The 22,944-nt window shown below is 43.5% G+C and overlaps 1 protein-coding gene across 1 annotated transcript in view; it reads right to left on the bottom strand.

The window, feature by feature from the left end:
• Positions 1-299: 299 nt before the first annotated feature.
• LOC115194993 (collagen alpha-5(IV) chain) overlaps positions 300-22,944 on the bottom strand; it is a 51,458-nt gene continuing 28,813 nt past the window's right edge. Inside the window, exons 34-48 of the mRNA XM_029754894.1 lie at positions 21,850-21,989; positions 21,391-21,517; positions 21,099-21,278; positions 20,843-20,893; positions 18,644-18,829; positions 11,364-11,497; positions 11,058-11,130; positions 10,670-10,741; positions 10,422-10,550; positions 10,154-10,252; positions 8,193-8,405; positions 7,720-7,897; positions 3,197-3,311; positions 2,824-2,996; positions 300-2,602 (exon numbers count right to left, since the gene is read on the bottom strand). Coding sequence (XP_029610754.1) covers positions 2,521-2,602; positions 2,824-2,996; positions 3,197-3,311; positions 7,720-7,897; positions 8,193-8,405; positions 10,154-10,252; positions 10,422-10,550; positions 10,670-10,741; positions 11,058-11,130; positions 11,364-11,497; positions 18,644-18,829; positions 20,843-20,893; positions 21,099-21,278; positions 21,391-21,517; positions 21,850-21,989 — 1,952 coding nt within the window. The 3' untranslated portion in view covers positions 300-2,520. The remainder of the gene's footprint in view (positions 2,603-2,823; positions 2,997-3,196; positions 3,312-7,719; positions 7,898-8,192; positions 8,406-10,153; positions 10,253-10,421; positions 10,551-10,669; positions 10,742-11,057; positions 11,131-11,363; positions 11,498-18,643; positions 18,830-20,842; positions 20,894-21,098; positions 21,279-21,390; positions 21,518-21,849; positions 21,990-22,944) is intronic.

Here is a 22,944-nt window from a genome sequence, read left to right as displayed (position 1 = left end):
AGTTAATTGTAATAACTCTAACTTATAGTTACACTGTGATAACAATATGTAACTGGTGGTAATTATTGTTACACACAGGGGTGTAACAACAAATGGTTGTTACCATGCTTGTTATAAATGTTACAGTTTCCGATAGTATCCCAACACACCATATTTCAGCCTGCACAAACCACGTGATAAGTGTTAGCCAATTAAAAACCGACCACCTCATTGACACAACTCTGCAAAAAAGAGCTGGAGTCTGATACCCAGGTCCAACGGCAAAAACGGGTTCCCAAATGGTTCACATCAACATTTTTTTTTTTTTTTTTTTAATGGTGCATTTGACAATTGGTCAATTACTTTAACCATCAATTAAACATTTTTAGACACAAACAGTTATGGTTAAAATTGTGAGATTGTAAGCCTATTAAGCTTGGTTAAATTGTAAGCCTATTAAGCTTGGTTGAATAATGGTATATAAATTAATTTAAAATGGTCATAAGGCAAACTCTTATTCCATCATGTAACTTTGCAAGGGTTTTACTGTTGAGGAACAGTCTCAGTTTTAGATGGGATGCATTGGTGCAATTATACTTTTTTTGCAGGAATTAAAGCATCATGTCAAAATCTTCCCATTTGTGCAACATGCTCGAAATAATGACCTCGAACGTGCCCACGTGTTGATGCTGACATCATGTAACAGTGTGCAAAAAACAGGGTCGAGAAGGTCATTGTGCAAAATCCAGATATGAAAGATTTCCGTGAAAAAAAAACAAAGTGTTGTAGGTCAAAAACATCAACACAGGAGAGAGAAAGTACATTTTCCATGCAATTTGTTCTACCTTTTTTGATACATGAATTCTGCTGGACGATTTAACATAGGTAGTTAGCTAGCCTTGTGTTGGCTAGCTAGCTAGCAAATGTTAGATGGCGTTTTTATTGGGCCTACCAACTAGGCTAGCTAGCTAGTTAGTTACCATCTACGGAATAGACTTTCCATGCAATCTGTTGAGATTTTTTGGATTAGCTAGCAGAAGTAATTACATTGTACTTATACATATATTACATGTACTCTGTTGTATACTAGTGTGTTTATTTTCTCACTTGGATGGTGCTTCCAGAAGCGTTACAATGAGGGCCAAGTTGTCAGGGTGGGCAATGTACTATATAAGTACACGTTAATTACAAGTTGTCAGGGTGGGCAATGTACTATATAAGTACACGTTAATTACAAGTTGTCAGGGTGGGCAATGTACTATATAAGTACACGTTAATTACAAGTTGTCAGGGTGGGCAATGTACTATATAAGTACACATTAATTACAAGTTGTCAGGGTGGGCAATGTACTATGTAAGTACACGTTAATTACAAGTTGTCAGGGTGGGCAATGTACTATATAAGTACACGTTAATTACAAGTAAGTAACCATCAAGATACACTTCATTTTAACTATCTGAAACCCTGTGTAACATCTAGTAATTATACTGTACTTATGCAGATATTATATGTAGTCTGTGGTGTACTTGTGGGTTTATCCCCCCACATAATGGACAACATACACATTCATTATAAGCAAAATATATATTATAATCCGGGGTATGACACCCATATGGTAGACCCCAGTCAGTGAGGTTGTCCTATAGCTGATCTGGGGGGCAACTGCTAGCAACAACGAGTGGAGATTTTGAAGCATGCGCCTTCACAGGTAGGTAATTAGAGCCTATTGAGCCACCAAACTTTGTAATCTTGGACCCAGAACATCTGTCCAGAAGAGATTACAACCTTGTGACAGTTGACACTTATTGGTGAATTTAGTGGAGACTTTCCCATTTGTAACAAGCATGGTAAGCATGGTAACAAGCATGGTAACAAGCATGGTAAGCATGGTAACAAGCATGGTAAGCATGGTAACAAGCATGGTAAGCATGGTAACAAGCATGGTAAGCATGGTAACAAGCATGGTAAGCATGGTAACAAGCATGGTAAGCATGGTACAAGCATGGTAAGCATGGTAACAAGCATTTGTTGTTACACCTCTGTAATTACAGACTGCAATTATCACCAGTTACATGTTGTTATTACAGTGTGACTATGAGTTATTACAATTAACTACAATATTTGATACAGCGCAATTACACATCTAATTACACTGTAATAAGGACCCCTTAAAATGAAGTGTTACCATTATTGATAACACTTTATATATATATATATATTCTCTGCGAAATAGAGAAAAAATTTAAACAAAATGCACTTTTGTCACACATTCACCATGGCACCTTTTGTGGATTTTGTGTGTTTCTTTTTGACGTACTTGAGGTAAGTAAAAATAATAAAAGATTAAATAAATTCATTTTATCAACGTTTTTTTTTCTTTTCTTGCTGTGTTGCACAGTAGCACCATTTAAGTTGCTGTTTCCGGAAGACAATGCACCATTGGAATTCCACCTTGTTCTCACGGAGACGTCAACATCACCCCCACTCCGCCCGCCTGCCGCCATTGTCGGTCGTCGCCGGCAACGGTTGCCACCACGCTGTTACGTCCTCTTCATACAGACCACACAGCGGCTAATGCGCGTCGATAGGTTACCTGCCTTCAGCGTCTCTGACTGTGGCTTCCTGTTATGGGTCAGGGGTTACAGGTCAGGGGTTGGCATCACTGCATGATCACTGGGATCTTTACATCGTATATGAAAAGAACCAATCTGTTTAGCTAGCACTTCCAGTTATAGCTAGAGTGCACTATATAGGGAATAGGGTGCTATTTCAGTTGCAACCTCAGTGTCTTGTACCTAAACATTTCCTGTTTGGAAAATCATTGGTCGATTTATTGATGGTACCTGAACATGTTTGATTGGTCGACAGTGGCCAGCCAGAAGCTGTATGTGTTGCCATAGTAGTTGCAGGTCCCTCGGCCGTGACACTCGATGAAGGGAGAGCTCCGGAACTCCTCTAGACAGGAGCCAGGAGAGGCCAGAGCCTGACCAGAGCCCTCAGCACCTGCACTGGTGTGCTGTTAGAGAGGGAGGTGGAGGGAGAGCGAGAGAGAGAAGAGAAGAAGAAGAGTGTGTGGATATAGTGGGCTTTGAATATGTGTCGTTAACACACTTAAAATGTAAAACTTCATTCATGTGTACTTTGGCAAGGGTTGGTTGGTGTGTGTGTGTGTGTGTGTGTGTGTGTGTGTGAGAGAGAGTGTGTGTCTGTGTGTACCATCATGAAGGAGTATCCGATCCACAGTGGTTCCCAGTAGTTGGGACAGGTGGGGATCTGAATGGTTTGACTGTGCACAGCGATCACCATGGCAGGGGCCTCACACACTGCACACCTAATAACATACACACACCGAGGAGTTAAACACACACTTTTCACATCTAGTCTCAGAGATCTTAGGACGCTCACACTGCCTTTACTTTTGAACCAAAGTTTGCCAGACTCTTTTGCCAGACTCTTTTGCCAGTTCACGTCACCTATTTGATGGTCTGAGTCCTCTTCGCATTCACACTGTTATGTTTAGAAAAGGAACCAATATTTTTTTTCCCCCACCACCAGCATTCACTCAATGTACTAGGTAAAAGTACAGGACAAGCCATTCCATCAGAACGTGTTATCGTACAGCTAGATATACCTACTTCACATGGAGGTTGGTGGGACCTTAATTGGGGAGGATGGGCTCATGGTAATGGCTGGAGTGGAATCAGTGGAATCGTTTCCATGTGTTTGATGCCATTCCATTGGCTCCATTCCAGCTGTTATTATGAGCCTCCTCTCAGCAGCCCCCACTGACCTACTTACATTTTGGAAACTAATATTCAGGGATTGGAAACAAAATAATTTTTCAATCATTTAGTTCTGAACAGAATCATTATTTTTTTTCATTCAGTTCCACTGTTCCAACCAGCAAAATACAGTTTTGAACCGATTCAAACCAAAAAAAGGCTGGTTTTATAGTGTTCCTTTCGGATATTTTTTAAACCTCTGAAATATATATATTTTTTACATTTAGCGTGACATTAAATTACTTCACCATTCAGTGTGGATAGAACAGCTTGCTGTGGAGCGGGTAAGTGATTTAATCTGTATTGGAAAGTTGTTAAGAGGAAATTGTATTTTGCTGCCACAGCATGGTTTCATTATAATGAAACAGGGTGCAAGATGCAACTGAAATTTAGAGGGTGAGGTGCAAGCAAGAGAGGATGGAGGAAGCTTGCCTCGAAGCGCTGGGCATCTTGTTATAATATGCATTATCTGAATTAGGACCACAGAATTATACCTACGGAGGAGCGCCTTCTATGGAGGAACTTTTAATGTCTTTGAACTTCTGTGTTGGTTTAACTTTGGACCAGAGCAAATGTTAGCTAGCTATCTAACAAACTTGTGTGTGCAAAGCAGCACTAAAATTAAAAACACATCTTACCTTTTAGTAGTTAATAAATCCAATGTGAAATGTGATAACTATAGTATCCTTAACTAGTATTGAAAAAGTAAATCCATTCTCTAATTAAAAATCTCTCCCTAATTTCTGAATTACGCTTGTAACGTTGTCAGTAGGCTACAGTAACCTATGCTTTAGAGGGGGAGGGGCTACAGTAACATATGCATCTGAGGGGGAGGGGCTACAGTAACCTATGCTTTAGAGGGGGAGGGGCTACAGTAACATATGCATCTGAGGGGGAGGGGCTACAGTAACATATGCTTTTGAGGAGGAGGGGCTACAGTAACCTATGCTTTAGAGGGGGAGGGGCTACAGTAACATATGCATCTGAGGGGGAGGGGCTACAGTAACCTATGCTTTAGAGGGGGAGGGGCTACAGTAACATATGCATCTGAGGGGGAGGGGCTACAGTAACATATGCTTTTGAGGAGGAGGGGCTACAGTAACCTATGCTTTAGAGGGGGAGGGGCTACAGTAACATATGCATCTGAGGGGGAGGGGCTACAGTAACATATGCTTTAGAGGGGGAGGGGCTACAGTACCATATGCATCTGAGGGGGAGGGGCTACAGTAACCTATGCTTTAGAGGGGGAGGGGCTACAGTACCATATGCATCTGAGGGGGAGGGGCTACAGTAACCTATGCTTTAGAGGGGGAGGGGCTACAGTAACATATGCATCTGAGGGGGAGGGGCTACAGTAACATATGCTTCAGAGGGGGAGGGGCAGGTAGCCTACAAACACCCACTGGCACATCCAGCTGGCAGCCAGACACTGGAATAACTTTCTGAGTGACAGAGTGAGGGCTTTGCATAGGCGCTTTGTTGAGATTTTTGTGGGAAAGGAAAAAAATGCCTGGAACGTAAAATAACATTATTAACCGGTTCCCATGTTTTTAAAATAACAGTTATGTTCCAGAACAGTATATATAACTTTCGTTTTGGGTTTGGGTTCTGTTGCTCAAATAATTGTGTTATTTTCCGGTTTTCGGTTCTGTTCCCTTAACCGGTTCCAACCCTTGAAAACATTGCATTTAGTTAAAAGATTAGACATAATAATTTTAATCAGAAGATAATATTTACATTTTACATCAATATTACATGTAAATATTATTGGTAACAGATTAAATAGCAGAAGAATAACTGCAGATTAAATAATGCTGTTGGCCTAATTGAAAATTGTACACCCAATGTAGGCTACTGCCCCTTTAAGAGCTAGAACGATTTTGTGCCCTATGTTGTTGTCTTCTCACACTATTCAAACCCCACAATCAATAAACAGTTTATGAATCTCTCTCTTAGCCTATAGATCCACATATTGCAAACAAATAATCTGAACTAAAAGCTCCACACATATTCTGGAACTCCTGTGCAACCTTGACAATCGCTAATCAATATTTTTTCAGCAAACCCACACATCATCATCTTCTCTTTTGTGGAACCAATGTGAGGGATTATGTCAGTAGTCTAGTGTGAGGGGTTATGTCAGTAGTCTGGTGTGAGGGGTTATGTCAGGGGAGTCTAGTGTGAGGGGTTATGTCAGTAGTCTAGTGTGAGGGGTTATGTCAGTAGTCTAGTGTGAGGGGTTATGTCAGTAGTCTAGTGTGAGGGGTTCTGTCAGTAGTCTAGTGTGAGGGGTTATGTCAGTAGTCTAGTGTGAGGGATTATGTCAGTAGTCTAGTGTGAGGGGTTATGTCAGTAGTCTAGTGTGAGGGGTTATAACAGTAGTCTAGTGTGAGGGGTTCTGTCAGGAGTCTAGTGTGAGAGGTTCTGTCAGTAGTCTAGTGTGAGGGGTTATGTCAATAGTCTAGTGTGAGGGGTTATGTCAGTAGTCTAGTGTGAGGGGTTATGTCAGTAGTCTAGAGAGAGGGGTTATGACAGTAATCTAGTGTGAGGGGTTATGTCAGTAGTCTAGTGTGAGGGGTTATGACAGTAGTCTAGTGTGAGGGGTTCTGTCAGGGGAGTCTAGTGTGAGGGGTTCTGTCAGGGGAGTCTAGTGTGAGGGGTTCTGTCAGTAGTCTAGTGTGAGGGGTTCTGTCAGTAGTCTAGTGTGAGGGGTTATGACAGTAGTCTAGTGTGAGGGGTTATGACAGTAGTCTAGTGTGAGGGGTTATGACAGTAGTCTAGTGTGAGGGGTTATGTCAGTAGTCTAGTGTGAGGGGTTATGACAGTAGTCTAGTGTGAGGGATTATGTCAGTAGTCTAGTGTGAGGGGTTATGTCAGTAGTCTAGTGTGAGTGGTTATGTCAGTAGTCTAGTGTGAGGGGTTATGTCAGTAGTCTAGTGTGAGGGGTTATGTCGTAGTCTAGTGTGAGGGATTATAACAGTAGTCTAGTGTGAGGGGTTATGTCAGTAGTCTAGTGTGAGGGGTTATGACAGTAGTCTAGTGTGAGGGGTTATGACAGTAGTCTAGTGTGAGGGATTACGTCAGTAGTCTAGTGTGAGGGGTTATGACAGTAGTCTAGTGTGAGGGGTTATGTCAGTAGTCTAGTGTGAGGGGTTACGTCAGTAGTCTAGTGTGAGGGGTTATGTCAGTAGTCTAGTGTGAGGGGTTATGTCGTAGTCTAGTGTGAGGGATTATAACAGTAGTCTAGTGTGAGGGGTTATGTCAGTAGTCTAGTGTGAGGGGTTATAACAGTAGTCTAGTGTGAGGAGTTACGTCAGTAGTCTAGTGTGAGGGGTTATGTCAGTAGTCTAGTGTGAGGGGTTATGTCAGTAGTCTAGTGTGAGGGGTTATGAAAGTAGTCTAGTGTGAGGGGTTATGTCAGGGGAAACAGTGTTACGGTAGTCTAGTGTGTGGGGTTATGTCAGGAGTCTAGTGTGAGGGGTTATGAAAGTAGTCTAGTGTGAGGGGTTATGTCAGGGGAAACAGTGTTACGGTAGTCTAGTGTGTGGGGTTATGTCAGTAGTCTAGTGTGTGGGGTTATGTCAGGGGAAACAGTGTTACGGTAGTCTAGTGTGTGGGGTTATGTCAGTAGTCTAGTGTGTGGGGTTATGTCAGGGGAAACAGTGTTACGGTAGTCTAGTGTGTGGTGCAGGAATAATGACAAGTGAACCTGGGGAGCTTTGTATTCACATTGCCCTAATGAAGTGATCCGATCTCAGACCACCTCTCGAGATTGTCTCAGCTTCAGGGGTTCTTTTGGGGGTCTGAATTCCTTTGGAGTGTTTACCCTGCACTAAAAAAATGCACTGAGTTCACTAAAAATGTCTCAAATGGACCAAGTGTGAAAACACCCTTAGACGTTATCAAATCATAGTCCCCTACTGTATCTTTCCCCTCCCTCCCTCCCTCCCTCCCTACCTGCTGATATAAGGTTTGATGCCTTCTCCTGTGATGGGGGCCATACTCATGGGCATGGGCATGGGTGTAGACAGCCAATAGGAGTAGTCGTTACGGGAGGCGAAGTTACACACGTTGTTGATGTTACAGAACATGAATGGCATGGTGCTGAACCGACGCAGGCAACTACCAGCAGTACCTGACAAATGAGATGAGAGGAGAGAGGGCGTGAGGAGAGGAAAGAGGGAGGGGAGGAAAGAGGGAGGGGAGGAAAGAGGGAGGGGAGGAAAGAGGGAGGGAAACAGAAGGAAACAGGAAAAAAATAAGTGAAGAGAAGATTTGAGGTTAATACTGTGAGTTGCTTCTCTCACAACAACAACCATCTATGTTCATGCATGTGCATGTCATCGTGTATCTCCAGTCTCCATCCATACCCAGGTCATGTCTGTGTGCCCTCTCATTACCCTGTGTGTGTGTGTGTGTGTGTGTCTTACCTAGGTCCTGTCCGTGTGCCCTCTCGTTGCCCTGTACGTAGAGCAGAGAGAATCCGTCGTAGATGAGGCTGGTCCCTTCGGGGCAGGGAGGGACATAGTCAGCCTGGCTGTGTCTAGAGATCAGGAAGCCATGGTTCACAGAGGCTGAGCCGGGGTTACCCGGGGGGCCCTGCTGACCATCTGAACCAGTGGGACCTGGGTACCCACGCTGACCTGGGAACAGGGGATAGAACGGACATTAAACAACTCAATACACTTAACGAACAATACTATAGTTTACTTGATTTTAGTTTATTTGACACTTCTTGAGCTATGTATTGATATTAATGGACTAGGAGAGATATAGGAGAGACAAAGGGGACAATAATGATAACATTATATTAATATGAATATGATTGATATTAATATGAACCCATTTTAATAAATGGTTCCAGCATGGAGTATCATTTGGCCAAACTATTTCTGGTTTGCTCTGGCAGACCTGAGCCAAAATGTGAAAAAACTTCTCTAATACTTGGTTTAGTTTGGTCGGTACAATGGACCCAGTGGAATAGTCCCAAAAATGGAAAACTACAAGCTAAATCAAATGCACCTCAATGTATTTGATCAAGGTTTGTCTGATGACTCAATCTTGTCTATACTGTCCAGTCATTGACACAGAGAACAAGGAACATTAAGAACTCAATGAACAATAGGCTACTATAACGAAGTTGACTTGATGGGAGTTTATGTTACACTTCTAGAGATATGTATTGTAATGACTATTGACACAATGCATTCAGACCCCTTTACTTTTTCCACATTGTGTTACGTTACAGCCTTATTCTACAAATGATTAAATCGTTTTGCCCCCTTATCAATCTACACACAATACCCCATTATGACAAAGCATAAAACTGGTTTTTAGAACATTTTGCAAATGTATAAAAAAAAAAACTGAAATATCCGACCCTTTACTCAGTACTTGACAGAGCAAAAACCAAGCCATGAGTTCGAATGAATTGTCCGTAGAGATCCGAGACAGTATTGTGTCGAGGCACAGATCTGGGGAAGGGTACCAAAACATTTCTGCAGCATTGAAGGTCCCCAAGAACACAGTGGCTTCCATCATTCAAAAATATATATATATTTAATCCATTTTAGAAAAGGCTGTAATGCAACAAAATATGAAAAAAGTCAAGGGGTCTGAATATTTCAGAAGGCACTGTACATGGCTGATATACACACTGTACATGGCTGATATACACACTGTACATGACTGATATACACACTGTACATGACTGATATACACACTGTACATGACTGATATACACACTGTACATGACTGATATACACACTGTACATGACTGATATACACACTGTACATGACTGATATACACACTGTACATGACTGATATACACACTGTACATGACTGATATACACACTGTACATGACTGATATACACACTGTACATGACTGATATACACGCTGTACATGACTGATATACACGCTGTACATGACTGATATACACGCTGTACATGACTGATATACACACTGTACATGACTGATATACACACTGTACATGACTGATATACACAATGATACATGACTGATATACACACTGTACATGACTGATATACACACTGTACATGACTGATATACACACTGTACATGACTGACATACACACTGTACATGACTGATATACACACTGTACATGACTGATATACACACTGTACATGACTGATATACACACTGTACATGACTGACATACACAATGATACATGACTGACATACACAATGGACGGTTAGGTCTGTGTTGCTGTGCCCTTGAGCAAGGCTAAAATCTGTTGCTGTGCCCTTGAGCAAGGCTAAGGACCCGAACAAGATGGAAGGTTAAGTCTGTGTAACATAGAGTATGGAGTTCAGGAGGTTTGAACCATTATTAGTGTTCTATGGACCTGAGCAAGATGGCAATCTTACCTGGCTGTCCGGCGGGTCCAGAGTCTCCCTTGCGGCCGAAGGCTCCACTGAATCCTGGGGGTCCTTCAGGACCGGGGTCCCCTGGTTGACCGGGCTGACCTGAAACAGACCAGAGGACTCAGTGAGTGGTCTCCATTTGAGGGGAAAATTAGCTTCCTCCAGTAACTAGCTAACTGCAGCTTTAAGCCTTCTCTGGCAAAATGAAGCTAACTGTAACTTTATAAATTAAATCCTGTGTCAAACAGACACTGTGTGACAGTCCAATGACCTGAGCGTCCCTCCTGTCCGGGGGGTCCTTGGGAGCCACGGTTGCCTGGCAGACCTGAAGGGCCGGGGGGGCCACGTTCTCCCTTCAGCATGATGGGGGTCGCAGCGACACCTGGGTCACCTTGGTTTCCTGGAGTTAACAAAGACGGGGGTCAGAGTGTATGTGTGTGTGATCGCTAACAGACACCCACTGCTTTTAGCCATTCATCTTTCTGGTGTTTCTCCTTTAGGGTGCAACACTAGACTCACCAGCAGGACCAGGATCTCCAGGATCTCCAGGGAGACCGGATGATCCAGGGCTTCCAGACTCTCCCTTTAGTCCTGGAGTGGAAAGAGAGAGGTAGAGAGAGTGAGGGAGGAGAGAGGGAGAGAAAAGGAGTGGAGAGAGAGAAGGAGTGGAGAGAGAGAGGGAGGAGAGAGGGAGAAGGAGGAGAGAGGGAGAGGGAGGAGGATGGAGAGGGAAGGAGTGGAGAGAGAGGGAGGAGAGAAGGAGAGGGAAGGAGTGAAGAGAGAGATGGAGGAGAGGGAGAGGGAGGAGAGAGGGAGAGGGAAGGAGTGGAGCGAGTCAACATCAGTGTTGACAATGTCAATGTTGTTGCTAATGTAAACGTATGTAATAATGCTGTTACTCGTTTACCTGGGAATCCGGGAACGCCGGGAAGTCCGATGTCTCCCTTCAGCCCGCTGACACCAGGAGGGCCAGGAATACCCTGGTCACATGATAGAGGAGAGGTCAGGGGTCATGTGACATCACAATCCCAGATGGAATTCAAATTTACTTCACACAATCCCAAACTAACCCATAGCCCCTTTCCCCGGGTTAGGATCTATATTTGAGAGGAGAGGATCAATGAAAGCAATTTGGTCCATGATTGAAATGTAATTTATCCTGCTAACAATGGGGGAAGGAACATCAGTGGATCTAAATTGTTTGGTTCCTTACTGGGAATCCGGGCGATCCCAATTCTCCCTTCGATCCGGGGAAACCAGGGGATCCAGAAGATCCAGGGATTCCCTTCTCACCTTTGGTCCCTCCGCTGCCCCCAAGGCCACGGGGACCCTCGGGTCCAGGAGGACCTTCACACACAGAGGTCAGAGGTCAGAGATAACAAACAACTCAACCTGACATTACAACAAAAAAGAATATTAGTAACCAGAGTTCAAACTAGATCTATCTGATCCATCTCTATGGTTACTGTATAACACTATCTAATCCATCTCTATGGTTACTGTATAACACTATCTGACCCATCTCTATGGTTACTGTATAACACTATCTAATCCATCTCTATGGTTACTGTATAACACTATCTGACCCATCTCTATGGTTACTGTATAACACTATCTAATCCATCTCTATGGTTACTGTATAACACTATCTGATCCATCTCTATGGTTACTGTAGAACACTATCTGATCCATCTCTATGGTTACTGTATAACACTATCTGACCCATCTCTATGGTTACTGTATAACACTATCTGACCCATCTCTATGATGGTTACTGTATAACACTATCTGATCCACCTCTATGGTTACTGTATAACACTATCTGATCCATCTCTATGGTTACTGTAGAACACTATCTGATCCACCTCTATGGTTACTGTAGAACACTATCTGATCCATCTCTATGGTTACTGTAGAACACTATCTGATCCATCTCTATGGTTACTGTAGAACACTATCTGATCCATCTTTATGGTTACTGTATACCACGATCTGATCCATCTCTATGGTTACTGTAGAACACTATCTGATCCATCTCTATGGTTACTGTACTAACCTGTTGTAATACAGTTGGTTTTATGAAACACATCCATTCAAATTTCACTGTAGCTGTATTAGCTACTATACATACAACCATTTAAAAATACAGTATGAATCAGAGGAAGCTATTGGGAGGAGCTATAGGAGGACGGGCTCATTGTAATTACTGGAATGGAATAAATGAAACGGAGTCAAATATGTGGATTCCATATCTTTGACACCGTTCCCTTCATATCATCCCAGCAATTACAATGAGCCCGTCCTCCTATAGCTCCTTCCACCATCCTCTTCTGGTATGCCAGTCTGTTCGAGTGCCAGTCTGTTTGTGCTATCATTCCAACAATGCAATGGAGTTGGCAAGAGCACAAACGGATCAGGGACCAGGGCTAACAAAATGGCCGCTATTCAATATGAACACAGATCAGTATTATCACAACAGAAAAACAGTGGTCATCATCATCATCAAACACCATGGAGTCTAACCTGGATTACCTAAGTATCCCAGAATTCCCTGTATAGCAGAGCCGGGCGGCAGAATGTGCAGGGGTAAAACAAGAGTTAGCATAGACACAGGATAACTAACATCTGACACAGCCAGATCTCAAGGCAAACCAAATAACTTTTTGAAGAAGTCAAATCTTATGTAGCTTATTGTCAATATCGTTATTTCATTTCAATTAATACCTGCTTGGGGTTTGGCTGTGTACATATATGATGAAGCGGAAGTATTTGTAATAGTTTGAAAGGGAAAGATAAATAGTGTCAGTTCTTAAAGTATTTAACAATAATGGAGAACATGCTAACATCTCTATATTATCTTACACGACATAATGCTAAATTCTTGTTGATCAACTACTTAATCAACAAATGAGTCAATTCCAAGTTTAACACAATTACTGTATTTAGCGTTAGAAGTTTGTGTTAATAACTAACATATTATTCATTCAAATTATCATCAGAAATAGTGGTTGCTAAAAAAGGTTTTGATTATTTCTAAACATGGTTTGTTTTATAACATCTCAGTCTGTTACCACATTTAAAGACAAAACATATAAAAACATTCTAGCAAAAGTTATGTCCTTTTAGTTAAGGTCCTTTGACCAGTGTGAGTACTCAATCAGAGGAAAATTGAGATTAGCAGGAGTAAAAAAGGCATGATCAGAAAATAAGGGAAGAAAGTAATTTATCAAATCAAAATCAAGAGATCCAAGATCATTTGGTAACACTTTGACTGCACTGTGTGTTCTAAGGTTCTAGATTTGTTTTTCAGAACAGGGTCACAGTGAGATTAATGAGTTATAAATGTTGTTTTGGTCAGGAGAACATGCAGTAGGACAGAAGCCTGGGTACTGGAACTCTGACTTGAGGGATCTGGTCACGGACACACGTGTCATCAGAATGGGCGGGGCCACACCACAGGGGGTGGAGCCAAGCCACAGGAAACAGGAAGTACATGTCATCGCGCTCAACACTATATGAGGATGACGCTAGTCACACACCGAGCTGGGCTAGTAGTACTGGGCTCAATAATGCTTGAAATAATAATATTAATAGAAAGTAAATACAGGTAACTACCTAAATAATGGAAAATGAGGGATACAAAGTATATTGAAAGCAGGTGCTTCCACACAGGTGTGATCCCTGAGTTATTTAAGCAATCAACATCCCATCATGCTTAGCGTCATGTATAAAAATGCTGGGCAGGCCATTATTTTGGCTGTCATGGCTATGCCCCCATAGGATGGTCTATACCGCCATCCACAGGACACGACCGGTCATTGAATGGTTTGATGAGCCTGAACAACGATGTAAACCATATGAAATGGCCGTCTAAGTCATCGGATCTCAACCCAATTGAACACTTATGGGAGAGTTTGGAGCGGCGCCTGAGACAGCGTTTTCCACCACCGTCAAACAAAACACCAAATGATGGAATTTGTTGCATCTCTCCGATAGAGCTCCAGACACTTGTAGAATCTAGGCCAAGGTGCAGAGAAGCTGCTCTGGCTTGTGGTGGCCCAACGCCCTATTAAGACGCTTCATGTTGGTGTTTCCTTTATTTTGGCAGTTACCTGTATGTGTACCTAGATCTCTAATAGAAGATATTTTTGGGAGGTATTTCCTAGTACAGCTATAGGTGGTAAGGAGATAGTGATTTGAGGAAATCGAATAGGATGCTATAGACCCCTGAAACTCAACTCTGGAAGCCAGATCCACTTTGTGTTTTCATTGTTCCCCTCTAATCAGGGACTGATTTAGACCTGGGACACCAGGCGGGTGCAATTAATGATCAGGTAGAACAGAAAATCAGCAGAAAATCAGCAGGCTCCGGACCTCGTAGAGTAAGAGTTGAATACCGCTGGTATAGAGGATTATAGACCTATAGCAATCCCCTTTTAGACACATTATCAATGTGACTCTTTGTATAGGGAAGTGGAATAAATCAGAAATTAAATCATGTTAAATTGCTCATGTTTGAACTGAGCCCAGTTAGTCCAACTCTGTGATATAGGCTGGCGTTGTGATTCAGGTGTACTTGGACACACATGGCCGTGCAGTACAGTGGGCCGACAGATACAGATGACTGTGGCAGAAACACAGACGAGTCACAGACAAACCTTCTCTCAGTCTTAAGTGCAGTATACAGTCAGGGTCCATGCTATAGCTTACATCTGCACTCAAAATGTTTAGTTGAAACTTGCAATACATTTTTAACTAATGGTCTGTAATAATAATCAATTCACTTTATACTGTAGTTAATGATGGTCTTTCTTGTTTCGAGATTCATACCCCAAATGTTAGTTTAACATTAGCATTAGTTAAAGGTAAGTTAGTTTTCTCCCCCTACTAGTATAACACAGTTAAAACTGGTACAGGTTTGGCTTAACTGCATCACACCAATCTAACGCAATTAGACAAACACAGACAAACACAGACAAACACAGACAAACACAGACATCACCAGGACACACACATCAGAGATGAAGAGATCAGGAACCGTTCCCCTGCAACCGAGAGAGGATGAGGGGATGCAAGGATGGAGGGATGAACAACAAACAGATAGATGGATGGAGAACGTAGACATTGGGTGTCTCTCTCAACTCCGGCGGTGAGAGAGACACAGCGATTGGTGTGTGGTAGCAGCACACCCTAACATTTTGCAGTAATAGGCTGGGGGGGGGGGGGGGGTAAGTTTGCTTGCAATGTGCATGGTGGTGGTGGTGGTGATACAATCGGTTGGTTTGGTTCAGTGCTCAGTGTACACACAATGCAGTTCGACGATGGTGATTTGAGTGAATGTGTGTGTTTGTGCTCAGTGACATAGCTGATCTGGGACCAGTGGTGATTGACAAAGAGGTTTACGTCTCATGCAAATCAATGGGATTAACATGAAGAATTCACACAACTGCAGTATGTCAGTTAGTTTGCTGCCTGGTTTTCACTTGGATTTGGGTGGGTTGGTTGTGTGTGTGTGTGTGGGCGGAGGTGTATGCCACATGTCAGAGAGAGAATATTTCAATAATCTATCTATCCACAGTGGATTCGGAAAGTATTCAGACCCCTTCCCCTTTTCCACATGTTGTTACGTTACAGCCTCATTGTAAAATGGTTAAATAAAAAATGTTCCTCATCAATCTACACACAATACCCCATAATGACAAAGCGAAAACATTTTTGCAAATGTATAAAAAATAGGTCTCTGTCACGTCCTGACCAGTGAAAGAGGTAATTTGCCATAGTAGAATGGTCAGGGCGTGGCAGGGGGGTTGTTTTGTAGGTATTTGGGGTTTTCTGTTTCTATGTGGGTTTGTTCTAGTTATCATTTTCTATGTGTTGGTTTTCATGTTCGGCCGGGTATGGTTTCCAATCAGAGGCAGGTGTTTTTCGTTGTCTCTGATTGGAAGCCATACTTAGGCAGCCTGTTTTTCCTTTGGGGTTGTGGGTAGTTGTTTTCCGTTTTGTCTGAGTACCTTACGGAACTGTTGGCTGTCATTTTGTTATTTTGTTTAAGTGTTCTCATAAAATAAAGTAAGAATGAGCACTCTACACGCTGCACCTTGGTCTCCATTTTACGACCCCTGTGACAGTCTCCCGAGTGACGCAGTGTCTAAGGCACTGCATCGCAGTGAGGCATCACTACAGACCTGGGTTCGATCCCAGGCTGTGTCACAACTGGTCGTGACCGCAAGTCCCATAGAGCGGCGGACAATTGGCCCAGCGTTGTCCGGGTTAGGGGAGGGTTTGGCCCGGCGTTGTCCGGGTTAGGGGAGGGTTTGGCCCGGCGTTGTCCTGGTTAGGGGAGGGTTTGGCCCAGCGTTGTCCTGGTTAGGGGAGGGTTTGGTCCAGCGTTGTCCTGGTTAGGGGAGGGTTTGGCCCGGCGTTGTCCTGGTTAGGGGAGGGTTTGGCCCAGCGTTGTCCTGGTTAGGGGAGGGTTTGGCCCGGCGTTGTCCTGGTTAGGGGAGGGTTTGGTCCAGCGTTGTCCGGGTTAGGGGAGGGTTTGGCCCGGCGTTGTCCGGGTTAGGGGAGGGTTTGGCCCAGCGTTGTCCGGGTTAGGGGAGGGTTTGGTCCGGCGTTGTCCGGGTTAGGGGAGGGTTTGGTCCAGCGTCGTCCTGGTTAGGGGAGGGTTTGGTCCAGCGTTGTCCGGGTTAGGGGAGGGTTTGGTCCAGCGTCGTCCTGGTTAGGGGAGGGTTTGGCCCAGCGTTGTCCGGGTTAGGGGAGGGTTTGGTCCAGCGTTGTCCGGGTTAGGGGAGGGTTTGGTCCAGCGTTGTCCGGGTTAGGGGAGGGTTTGGCCCAGCGTTGTCCGGGTTAGGGGAGGGTTTGGCCCAGCGTCGTCCTGGTTAGGGGAGGGTTTGGTCCAGCGTCGTCCTGGTTAGGGGAGGGTTTGGCCCAGCGTTGTCCGGGTTAGGGGAGGGTTTGGCCCAGCGTTGTCCGGGTTAGGGGAGGGTTTGGCCCAGCGTTGTCCGGGTTAGGGGAGGGTTTGGCCCAGCGTCGTCCTGGTTAGGGGAGGGTTTGGCCCAGCGTTGTCCGGGTTAGGGGAGGGTTTGGTCCAGCGTCGTCCTGGTTAGGGGAGGGTTTGGCCCGGGGGGGGCTTTACTTGGCTCATCGCACTCTAGCGACTCCTTGTGGCGGCGGGACGCCCGCAGACTGACTTCGGGTGTCAGTTGAACGCTGTTTCCTCTGACACTTTGGTACAGCTGGCTTCCGAGTTAACTGAGCAGGTGTTAAGAAGCGCGGTTTGACGGGTCATGTTTCGGAAGACGCATGACTCGACCTTCGCCTCCTGAGCCGGGTTGGGGAGTTGCAGCGATGAGACAAGATCGTAATTGGATCACAATTGGAAATCACAAAATTCGAGTGAAAAAAAAAATATATATAAAAATGTACATTAATACCTTATTAACATAAGTATTCAGACCCTTTGCTATGAGACTGGAAATTTCATTTATCATCCTTGAGATGTTTCTTCAATTGATTGGAGTCCACCTGTGGTAAATTCAATTAATTGGACATGATTTGGAAGACAGGATTGTGTCGAGGCACAGATATGGGGAAGGGTATCAAAAAATGTCTGCAGCATTGAAGGTCCCCAAGAATACAGTGGCCTCCATCATTCTTAAATGGAAGAAGTTTGGAACCACCAAGACTCATCCTAGAGCTGACCAATCAGAGGTCTGACAGAGCTCCAGAGTTCCTCTGTGGAGATAAGAGAACCTTCCAGAATGACAACCATCTCTGCAGCACTCCACCAATCAAGCTACTCCTCAGTAAAAGGAACATGACAGCCCATTTGGAGTTTGCCAAAAGGCACCTAAATGACTCTCAGACCATGAGAAACAAGATTTTCTGGTCTGATGAAACCAAGATTGAACTCTTTGGCCTGAATGTCAAGCATCACGTCTGGAGGAAACCTGGCACCATCCCTACGGTGAAGCATGGTGGTGGCAGCATCATGCTGTGGGGATGTTTTTCAGCAGCAGGGACTGGGAGACTAGTCAGGATCGAGGTAAAGATGAACAGAGCAAAGTACAGAGAGATCCTTGATGAAAACCTGCACCAGAGTGCTGAGGACCTCAGACTGGGGTGAAGGTTCACCTTCCAACAGGACAGCAACACTAAGCACACAGCCAAGAAAACGCAGGAGTGGCTTCAAGACAAGTCTCTGAATGTCCTTGAACCTGATTGAACATCTCTGGAGAGACCTGAAAATAGCCGTGCAGCGACACTTCCCATCCAACTTGACAGAGCTTGAGAGGATCTGCAGAGAAGAATGGGAGAAACTCCCCAAATACAGGTGTGCCAAGCTTGTAGCGTCATACCCAAGAATACTCAAGGCTGTAATTGCTGCCAACTATAACATACACTCCAACCAGGAGGTTCTACACTTCAAAATGGCCAGAAAACCAGGCAGCAACGTTGGCTATCAGGTGATGGAGTGATCGATTCATAACATACCTCCTCTCCCAGGGGGGCCGGGGGATCCACTGCTACCCTTGGGCCCCTGGAGGGCCACACCGGGGGCACCAGGGGGCCCGATGCTCCCGGGGGACCCAGGTTGGCCGGGGAAACCCATCTCTCCCTTCTGACCAGGGAACCCAGGGTTACCTGGAAGACCAGGGGCGCCAAAATCTCCCTTAGCACCTGGAGGGGACAGACGGCAACCACACAGGGTAATTTCAGAATCAGAATCACTTTAATTCGCCAAGTACATTTACACATACTCAGTGAATTGGTGCTTCCAGCAATAGACAAATTGTAAAGACAGAGTACAGACGGAATACAAACATTATACAGACAGTATATACAATATAAATACAGCAAACTTGAAACATTGAACATTTTGTGTTGTGTGCGAGAAGTGTTGATTGAAGGATGTCGGTCGATGTAGAGTAGTAGAAGTAGTAGTTGTTATAGCAGAAGTAGTAGTAGTAGTAATAGTAGTAGTAGTAGTAGTAGTAGTAGTGGTAGTAGTGGTGGTAGTAGTAGTAGAAGAAGTAGTAGTTGTTGTAGTGGTGGCGGTGGTGGTGGTGGTGGTAGTAGTATTAGTAGTACTAGTGGTTGTAGTAGTAGTAGTTGTAGTAGTAGTAGTTGTAGTAGTAGTAGTAGTAGTGGTGGTAATAGTAGTAGTGGTTGTAGTAGTAGTAGTAGTAGTACTAGTGGTTGTAGTAGTAGTAGTAGTAATAGTTGTAGTAGTAGTAGTACTAGTGGTTGTAGTAGTATTAGTTGTAGTAGTAGTTGTTGTAGTAGTAGTAGTGGTTGTAGTAGTAGTAGTAGTAGTAGTAGTGGTTGTAGTAGTAGTTGTTATAGTAGAAGTAGTAGTAGTAGTAGTAGTAGTTGTAGTAGTAGTAGTACTAGTGGTTGTAGTAGTAGTAGTTGTAGTAGTGGTTGTAGTAGTAGTAGTGGTTGTAGTAGTACTAGTAGCAGCAGTAGTATTTGTAGTAGTAGTTGTAGTAGTAGTAGTAGTAGTAGTAGTAGTAGTTGTTGTAGTAGAAGTAGTAGTGGTTGTAGTAGTAGTAGTAGTAGTAGTGGTTGTAGTAGAAGTAGTAGTGGTTGTAGTAGTAGTAGTTGTAGTAGTGGTTGTAGTAGAAGTAGTAGTGGTTGTAGTAGTAGTAGTTGTAGTAGTAGTAGTAGTGGTTGTAGTAGAAGTAGTAGTGGTTGTAGTAGTAGTAGTAGTAGCAGTAGTAGCAGTAGTAGCAGTTGTAGTTTTAGTAGTGGTTGTTGTAGTAGTAGTAGTAGTAGTAGTAGTAGTAGTATTAGCAGTGGCTGTAGTAGCAGTAGTAGCAGTTGTAGTTTTAGTAGTGGTTGTTGTAGTAGTAGTAGTAGTAGTAGTAGCAGCAGCAGTGAATTGACTCAGTGAATTGGTGCTGCCAGCAATTGACAAATTGTAAAGACAGAATACAAACGGAATACAATCATTATACAGACAGTAAATACAATATAAATACAGCAAACCTGAAACATTGAACAATTGGTGTGGTGGAGGAGAAGTGTTGATTGAAGGATGTTGGTCGATGTAGAGTTGTAGTAGTAGTAGTAGTAGTTGTAGTGGCAGCAGTAGTAGTAGCAGTAGCAGTAGTAGTAGTATTAGTAGTAGAGTTTTGTGGTGTGCATGGTGTGTGTGGTATGTGTATGCTGTGTGTATTGTGTCTGTATGATGTGTATGGAATGTGTGGTGTGTGTATGATGTGTGTATGGTGTCTGTATGGTGTGTATAGTATGTGTGGTGTGTGTATGATGTGTGTATGGTGTCTGTATGGTGTGTATAGTATGTGTGGTGTGTGTATGATATGTGTATGGTGTCTGTATGGTGTGTATAGTATGTGTGGTGTGTGTATGATGTGTGTATGGTGTCTGTATGGTGTGTATAGTATGTGTGGTGTGTGTATGATGTGTGTATGGTGTCTGTATGGTGTGTATAGTATGTGTGGTGTGTGTATGATGTGTGTATGGTGTCTGTATGGTGTGTATAGTATGTGTGGTGTGTGTATGATGTGTGTATGGTGTCTGTATGGTGTGTATAGTATGTGTGGTGTGTGTATGATGTGTGTATGGTGTCTGTATGGTGTGTATAGTATGTGTGGTGTGTGTATGATATGTGTATGGTGTCTGTATGGTGTCTGTATGGTGGGTACAAGCAAGTGGTGTGACTCTCACCTGGTGACCCTGGGAGACCAGGTGAACCGGGGCCGCCAAAACCAGAAAGACCTGGAAGAGAAGAAGATTTAGACATCCAACTATTATATAACACATTTTGGAAGAATCTTCATTTTCAAAGAGATTTGAAAGAGAATAGTCATACAATTATACAAGTACATGGTCTTTCTGCGTAATATCACCATGACAAGCACAACTCAGTGATGAGAACTGTCTCATGGGTAATGTAGTTTTCTCCTGTGACTACGCCACCTACCTTGGTCTCCTTTGACTCCCGCTGGTCCAGGGATTCCGTCGCGACCTGCCTGACCCTTGTCGCCTGGGAACCCAGGTGATCCGGCACGGCCATTCTCTCCCGGTCGGCCGGGGCCTCCGGCGGGACCGGGGTTACCAGGGGTACCATCCAGACCCTTAGGCCCGGGAATACCGGGAGAACCTAAATGAATTACCATAAAGACAGACGGACAGATTTAATGACACTATTCCTGGTTTTTCTACTATCCAGCACTGGTGGTTAGCACCGTAACCGTTAGTTACCGGAAGCGTACCTTGGAATCCTGGGAGGCCGGGGTCGCCTTTGGCTCCGGGGCTGCCGGGAAACCCTGGAAGACCTGGTGTTCCGGGAGTTCCTTTCACTCCATTTTGTCCGGGGAATCCCGACCGACCGGGCTCACCCTGTGTGTGAGAGTGTGTGAGAATGAGAGTGTGTGAGAGAGAGAGAGAGAGAGAGAGAGAGAGAGAGAGAGAGAGAGAGATGAATAAAGATACATTATAGATAGAGAACAGTCATTTATCTAATATTGAAAGTAAAACTAACAGTACTAGCTCTACAACTACTGATAATAAAGATAACAACTTCATCAATATAGCACTTTTCTATATATTACAAATCTCATTCATATTGAGTAGACAGTTCACTACAAATAACTAATCTAAACCTGGAGAGATAAAGATTCAAGCATAAAGGAACCCATGGTTCTATGATGGTTCTAAAGTCATTTCCATACCTTGGGACCTGTAGCTCCTGTGGCACCAAATCCGGGGGAACCTGGGTCTCCTTTAGCTCCGGGGAACCCTGGTGCTCCTGAACTACCGGGTACACCCGACTGACCTTGCTGACCTGGAGTTCCTTTCGCTCCTGTGGGTCCTGTGACATCATCAGAAATGGACAATAAGATTAGCGCAGTTGGCCAAATAGAGTTCATTCACAACACTCTAACTGTGATTCATCTATCAATCAGTTCACTGACAACACTCTAACTGTGATTCATCTATCAATCAGTTCACTGACAACACTCTAAACTGTGATTAATCTATCAGTGTCTATTTTCCATCACTAAACTGTTACAGAATTACGGGACACAGAAAATTATTCAGGCATATCAATTCATAATGGGTTTATATCAACAGGAATGTGTTAGATGGTTGAGAGTGGCCGAGTCTAAAGGGTTATGGGGAGTCTTTAAACACATTTTATAATTATTTATAGCATTTAGTGAATAAAATATAAAAGTGACAAGAGAATAAACAAACCATGGTGGTGCAGAGTGGATATGGGAATTTATAGAACATGATGGTGATGATATGAGGTTATAGAACATGATGGTGATGATATGAGGTTATAGAACATGATGGTGATGATATGAGGTTATAGAACATGATGGTGATGGTGGAGATATGAGGTTATAGAACATGATGGTGATGATATGAGGTTATAGAACATGATGGTGATGATATGAGGTTATAGAACATGATGGTGATGATATGAGGTTATATAACATGATGGTGATGATATGAGGTTATATAACATGATGGTGATGATATGAGGTTATAGAACATGATGGTGATGGTGGTGATATGAGGTTATAGAACATGATGGTGATGATATGAGGTTATATAACATGATGGTGATGGTGGTGATATGAGGTTATAGAACATGATGGTGATGGTGATGATATGAGGTTATAGAACATGATGGTGATGATATGAGGTTATAGAACATGATGGTGATGGTGGTGATATGAGGTTATAGAACATGATGGTGATAGTGGTGATATGAGGTTATAGAACATGATGGTGATGATATGAGGTTATATAACATG

This window comes from Salmo trutta, chromosome 5 (assembly GCF_901001165.1).
Source record: "Salmo trutta chromosome 5, fSalTru1.1, whole genome shotgun sequence".
Taxonomy (NCBI): domain Eukaryota; kingdom Metazoa; phylum Chordata; class Actinopteri; order Salmoniformes; family Salmonidae; genus Salmo; species Salmo trutta.
This window is presented reverse-complemented; position numbering and strand designations above follow the sequence as displayed.